Genomic DNA, 7,470 nt, shown 5'->3' with positions numbered 1-7,470 from the left:
TCTTGAACATTTTAAAATTATCAAACGCATCACTCTTATCTTTCAATAGTATAGACCACATGTACCTTGTGCAGTTGTCAATGATGACAAAGATGTACTTGTTGAGAGATAGGGTTGTTGGAGAGATTGGACCGCACAGGTCTGCGTGTAAGAGCTCTAGTGCTTGCTTTGCTCTAAACGCTGTTGCTTTTGGGAAAGATTGTCGAGTTTATTTGCCAACCAAACAAGAATCACAAAGTCTTCGCTCTTCATTTATCTCCGGCAGGTCATGAACCATCCCATGAGTCGCCATAGCTCTCATTGTCTTGAAGCTAATGTGGCCAAGTCTAGCGTGCCACCTCCATGGTTCCTCATTTATCTTAGCGTGTAGGCATGTTGCTCTGCCGACTTGTAGCTTTATCTTATAGAGCCGATTTGCTGATCTTAGTACCTTGACAATCAATCTTCCTTCAGGGTCTCTTAGGGTTAAGAAGTTGTCTCTTAGACGCACATCACAGCCTTGTTCAGTTGCTTGTCCTAGGCTTAGAATGTTGCTCTTTAGCTCAGGAATGAAGTAGATATCCGTTAGGAGTTTCTGTTCTCATGTCTTAGTTTCAAAGAGAATTGAACCTTTTCCACTTATATCAACGAATGATCCATCTCCAAACTTTACTTTGCCTTTGATGTTCTCGTTTATCTCAGAGAAGTAAGACCGTTCTCCAGTCATGTGATTAGAGGCGCCATTGTCTAGGTACCACACACCGTCTTCCTTCTTGTCGGTTTCAAGTTTCTTAGGCATCACCTTCTGTTCATTGAGAAACACCAATTCATGCATGTATAAAGCTGCCTCCGCAATTTCGGTTTCAGCTTTGTTGAGTTCTTTATCGTCTTTCTTTTCGGTACAGACTGATGCAAAGTGTCCCTTCTTCTTGCAGTTGTAGCAGAAAATCTGAGAGTAGTCACTTTTCTCTTTGCTTCTCTCGCCATCGTTGCTCCTGCCGCGGCCTCTTCCTCTGTTACCTCTGCCACGACCTCTGTTCTGTACTCTGCCTCTTCCTGAATTGTCTGATCCTCTCTGATCATATGACTTCTCAGTGTTTGAGTACAGAAGACTACCTTGTTGTTCAATAGATTCAAAGCCTTTTATACGTTCTTCATAAGCTTTAAGCCTTCCAATGATATCTTCGAAACTAGTTAAATCTAAATCCAACAACTGTTCCAAAGATGCAGTCATATGAATGAACTTTGATGGTAGACTATTGAGAAACTTCTTCACAACTTTAGGTCCCTCAATACTCTGTCCCAATGAGGTTGCTTTTGACGCAAGTTCCGGTATCTTTCCTGAGAATGTATCAATCGTATCTGTGTCGTCCATCTTCAAGAAATCAAATTCATTCATCAACGTCTGAAGACGAGCTGATTTGACACGCTCTGCTCCTAGGTTTCTTGATCGTATAGCCTCTCAAATTACTTTAGGGGAACCTAAGTCGCCAACTTGCAAGATCAGTGTTTCAGGTATGGATTGAAACAGAAGAGCTGTGGATAAATCATTCTTCTCTTCTTCATCAGTTCCAGGCTCTATTGTTTCCCACACCTTGTGCACACGCAGAAGCACCTTCATCCTCATTGCCCACACCGTATAGTTCGATGTCGTTAACATTGGACATACCACAGTACCAGGTACGCCTTCCTTAAACTTTATCAAAGCTTTTGAATCCGCCATTGTTTTGTATCTTAAGAACCAGTGATCTCTTCTTTATAACCACAAGCTCTGATACCAAATAAAATCGATCAAGACACAAAACTATAAAACTGTTTCTTTGTTTTATTTCTTTCTTTTCTTTCTTTCTCAATAATGTTGTAGAGATCATCTTACATTAGATCTCTTTATATATAGGATCAGTAGCCATTGTATTTATATATTTTAAATTGTATAGCTATCGTCGTTTCCAATATATAAATACATGTAGCTATAAAGTGACTTCTTATTTATATTATTTTATATACAATTTTGTTTTTAATTAAATTTTTAATGTGCCTTATCAAATTTTGTCAAAAACTATTAAGATATATTGGTAGAAGACATGTGTAAGTGCTAAAAAGGATCATAAATTACTAAGAATTAAAATTATATTAATACTTATTATGAAATTGAGATTTGTATTGAAAATGATTGAATACATTATTTTATAAATTTAAAACATAATTCCCAAACCATAAGATATATAGTTTGATTAATATAGACGGGAAAAAACAAACTATCAATATGATTTATCATAACATTATCTTCCAAAAAACAAATCTATCAATATGATCTATCATAACATTATCTTCTTGATTCTCTTAACAAGCCGTTTTTTTGAAATAGGAAACTGCATCGATGATAGGATAATCCTCTGAATTTTTCTTTAGAAAATTAAAATAGTAGTAGTATATATACGTACAATTCAATAGGTTATAACCTCACTTTTGTAGAATCAAACTTGAGAGCTAAACCCTTAAAATGATGTCAAATAACTATGCAGATGGAGGAGTTTACTATGATCCAGACACAGGCCCGGGTTTGACCCCATACATGTGATACATTAGTATGGGGCCTATTATTTATTTAAACATTTTAGGGCCTAATTATTCAATGTTGTTATTTGTTAACTTATCAATATGTTATGTGTTAATGTGTTTGATAAGTTAATAAGGTGATGGGTCATCTCTAAATAAAAGACAACTAAATTTTATATAGCCTTTCGTGTTATTTAATATGTTATTTAATATGAGTGGATTAAAAGGAATATAATAATTTAACATAATTGTCTTCAATGTTATCGATTAAAAGAGATAGATCAAAGATCAAAGCATTTGATTACGAAAGTTTGATAGATGATTTTGTAGGAAAAAATGTAAAAAACCAATATTTAAGAATTGATAAAAAAATTTACTAGTTTTAAAAATATTGTAATTTTTAATCATAAATTTGACTTTTTTTATCGACAATTTTTTTATGTATTATCTAAAGGCCTCATTTTTATATTCCGTATTGCACCATGAATATCTCAGGACCAGCACTGTCCAGACGAAACCATGTTCAATAACGATGAAGATGGAGGACTTTACTTTGATCCTGAAGACCAAGAACTCATCAAATATCATCAGCTACCCAAGTTAGAAACGTATCTACAACCCAAGTCGAAAGATGAAGAGTGTGAAGACCTCATCGTGATGAAGAACGTTTACGATAAGGAGCCATGGTTGCTGGACAATACTAATCATCCTTTGTTCAGGAAGAACGAGTGGTTTTATTTCGTGACAAGGACTCAAGTGTCAGTGAAGAACATTGGTCTTGGTAGTAACTCAAAGCGGAGGATCGCCGGGGACAACGATGGTGGGAGTTGGAAGCCTAACGCTAAAAAATATATTGAGGACGAGGAAAAAAAGAAGACAATAATAGGGAAAAAGCAAACTCTAAAGTTCACTAAAAGCGACAACAATAAGAGGCAGAAGAGAGGAGACGGTACTTCTGCTGCCGTTCCTGGGAGCAATAGTAGCTGGATTATGTACGAGTATTGGCTACCGGACGAAAATACGTTTCAAGAACTAGTCCTGTGCAAGATTCGCAAGATAACCAATTCTAAGGATGAAGAAGTTGAAGCCGTGGATGTGACAAATGACGCAGAAGAAGATGGGACTTGAGAGCTCGTTGAAAGATTCGCAAGAACGGGATTGGATGATCAACAAACAACGGAGAAAGATGATCAACAAGAGCCACCAATGTACGCTCTTTCTCAATCTAGTGATCCTCCAGCTAGGATTGGCGATAAATCTCTACCATTAGAAGTGGATGATGACGAAGATGAAGAACAAGTGATGAACCAAGAGCTTGAAAAACATCTTTTTAAGTCCACCGAGAGCTTTTAGTTTTCATGTACAAACACAAGAAGTGTAAACACTTATTGAAAATCTTCTTAATGTTTGCTCAAAGTTATTCTTTATTGTTTGTAGAATAGTTTCAATTATATGATTAACTTTTTTCATTAAACAAAGAGAATCAATTCATACGTTTTGTGAATATATTGGTAATAAGTTAGATACAATACAACTGCATGAATTACTAGTAGGTCAATGATATGACCATTACAATGCTATGTACTTTTACTATTCTGCATGTTTACAACAGAATTCCTAATGCAGTACTGGTGTAAGAATTCATAATTTTGGTGGTCAAAATTTTCGGTATTTTTCCGGATTCCCGACGGTATCTGTCGGAAATGTGTATCTATTTCATTGGTCGACTCAAAAAGATATCCCGTCGGAAATTCGTCATAAATTCCCGACGTATTGTGATTTAAGACCAGGAAAAATGAAAAAAAAAAGTATCGAGATAATCCAATTTTGTTATACATTCAGTAGAGAAAGGTTTATTATAACCACACACTAACAAAACACTTAAAATCAATTTTAAAAGATTTTCTTTGAATTCTGTTAATCATCTCTATCAGTATATATGATGTTAACTAGAATTTTATGATACAATTGAGTTATATCCTTAGGTGATGTTATTTGAAAATAATATTGTGTGTTTACCCGTCCAAACTAGTTTTTACACTTACCATATTATCTGGTAATTTTATTGAGACCGTAAAGCCCTCAATTTTTATCTTTTCAAGACCCAAAGTTGTTATATTGAGTCTTTTTTTTTTTGCTTTCTTTGGAAATCCGTCGGGAATTTCCAAAGGATTCTCGACAAAAGACATTTTTTTGCCATTGAAAATCCTGGACGGAATTCAAGTTTTTTTTTTTGTTTTAGAAGTCATTATTTTTGTTTCGCCAAAATTTTGTAGGGATATCCTTGAAAATTCCTGACGGAATTCATTTTGTTGTTTTAGAAGACTTTTTCCAAACCCAAACGCTCACTCATAGTCTAACGAAATCCCAACCAAATACCGAACCAAAAAATCTGAATACATATTCTATATGAGCTGTAAAATACAAATGGATTATGTAGGGTAGTATAAAATATATCTAAATAATAAAAATCTGAACTATATCCAAAATAAGTATTTAAATTTTAAATAAGTTTTTTTAAATATTTCATTCTATGTTATTTTGATATAATATCTAAACTATCCGAATCTGAATCAATATTAACATACATGAAATAAATTCGATTTCAAAATGAGTCTTACGTAGAGTTATAAAATATATCTGAATCCAAAATGTTATTTACCAACCCAGCCCGATATTTATGAAATTCAAATAAGAACGATTAAATCCAAATATCCAAAAACTCAAAATACCCGAACCGAACTCGAAAGAAGACCCAAACGCTCACTCTTAGCCTAACGGAATCTACATACATACAATTAACAACATATGATTTATCATAACATTATCTTCATAAAAAAAACATTTATATACGATCTATTAACAAAATATGATTTGTCCTAGAATCTATACTATTAAAGCAGAATCCCTACTAGGATATTGCCCATATATTTTAGAGTTATTTACATTTCTATGCCATTCTCTTATTTATTTTTTTAATTAGTTTTTGTCACATATTATTCAACCAATCAGCTATTCCCCTTTTAAACCATTAATTTTTTTATAAATCTAAATTGTTTAGTAAAGAGTCAAAAAGTCGTTATGGTTGCAAATAAAACGTAACGTGGGCCTTGGCTATTTTTTTACTAACATAAATATGAATATAAATTCCACCATTAAACACATTTTTCTCAAATAATTGTGCACGGAACGAATGTGTAATGCAAAAAAATAGTTAGGTGAAAAAAATATATGTCAGTATGTTTTTCTTGTCAAACAATAGGTATTCATTTCTTTGTATTTAGAGTGGCCATTGTATTTATATATTTTAAATTGTATAGCTATTGTCGTTTCCAATATATAAATACATGTACCTATATAGTGACTTCTTATTTATATTATTTTATATACAATTTTGATTTTAATTAAATTTTTAATGTGCCTTATCAAATTTTGTCAAAAACTATTAAGAGATATTGCTAGAAGACATGTGTAAGTGGATGATGATGAAGATGAAGAACAAGTGATGAACCAAGAGCTTGCTGAACATCTTTTCAACTCCACCGAAAGCTTTTAGTTTTCATGTACAAATACAAGAAGTGTGAACACTTATTGAAAATCTTCTTAGTGTTGCTCAAAGTTATTCTTTATTGTTTGTACAATAGTTTCAATAATGTAATTAACTTTTTTCATCAAACAAAGATAATCAATTCATACGTTTTGTGAATATATGGGTAATGAGTTAGATACAATACAACTGCATGAATTACTCGTTGGTCAATGATATGACCATTACAATGCTACGTACTATTACTATTCTGCATGTTTACAATTGAATTCATAATGCAGTACTGGTGTAAGAGAGTGGTTGCCCTTAAAATAAGAAACAATTGGTGTACTTCTTCTTCTTTATTGTTTGAGTTCTATTTTTCCTTGTATTAGGTCGTCTTGATAGCATATATTCGCTTGAGTTGGGTTGTTCTTGTATTCACTTGAGTTGTGTTGTTGTGATCTGTAAAGTCTGGTGTAATAAATTGTTTATAGCATTGTAAAATTTCGGAAATTATATAAATCTTTAACATCTTAAGAAATAAAAATTTGGTGGTATGGGCCGTCGGGTCAGTCTAAACCTCAACTGTCCACGACCACAAATCAGTAAACAGATATAATACGTTACTCATAACAATATTGGCCAGGGAAACAAAAAAGAAAATTTTGACCAAGCTGTACAGAAGGGTTCATAACCATTGAGTTGCTTGAAAGAGAAGTCAACAGTGCAGTCTATACAGAAAAGCCAACAAGCTAGTTAGTCTGAGAATAATCATCACAGAAGCCATGGAGGTGAGACATTAAGTGGAAGTCTCATCTACATCCACTCATTTGAAAATAATTTAATTTTGAAAATATAAATTTACATTAAATGTTTATTATTACATGATTTCTATTTTTTCCCAATAAAAATATTTTTTTATAAAATTTATAAATTATTTTTAAGATCTAATACATGAGAAAACTTCATCCGAAGACTATACGTTTCAGACGAAAAACCTAAATTCTACTAAAATTTAGGCGGAAACAAGTATGAAGTTTTCTAGGAAGTCATTATATGTTAGAAGACTTCTAGGAAGTCTTCCAAACCCTAATCCAATCAAATAACTAACTAAATAGCAAAAAACAATTCATTAAACATAAAGTCAACTTATAAAGTGTTTAATATATACAAAACTAAACACATGTATGTCACATTTATTTTTATTTTTTAAGTTAAGATTTTAAAATCCAAAACTAAAAATACAAACAATGCTATAATAACATATGTTACCAAAACCTAAACAAAAGACTATCATGACTCAATCTATATTCACTCATCTATATTGAAAACAATTTAATTTTAGTAAATATAAATTTACATCATTTAGAAATGTTTAGAATTACATGATTTCAAATCCCGCC

At 32.4% G+C, this 7,470-nt stretch overlaps 1 protein-coding gene across 1 annotated transcript; it reads left to right on the top strand.

Annotated features, from left to right (window-relative positions):
• The first annotated feature begins 3,057 nt into the window (after positions 1–3,057).
• LOC106323350 (NAC domain-containing protein 78-like) lies at positions 3,058–3,666 on the top strand. The gene has a single exon (XM_013761490.1). It carries the CDS (start codon positions 3,058–3,060, stop codon positions 3,664–3,666), a length of 609 nt encoding a protein of 202 aa, XP_013616944.1.
• Positions 3,667–7,470: the final 3,804 nt, after the last annotated feature.

This window comes from Brassica oleracea, chromosome C2 (genome assembly GCF_000695525.1).
Source record: "Brassica oleracea var. oleracea cultivar TO1000 chromosome C2, BOL, whole genome shotgun sequence".
Lineage (NCBI taxonomy): Eukaryota > Viridiplantae > Streptophyta > Magnoliopsida > Brassicales > Brassicaceae > Brassica > Brassica oleracea.
Note: the sequence above shows the minus strand (reverse complement) of the source record. Positions and strands in the feature narration are given on the sequence as shown.

Coding starts and splice junctions, on each gene's coding strand:
- LOC106323350 (XM_013761490.1), top strand. CDS start 3,058: ATGTTCAATAACGATGAAGATGGAGGACTTTACTTTGATCCTGAAGAC.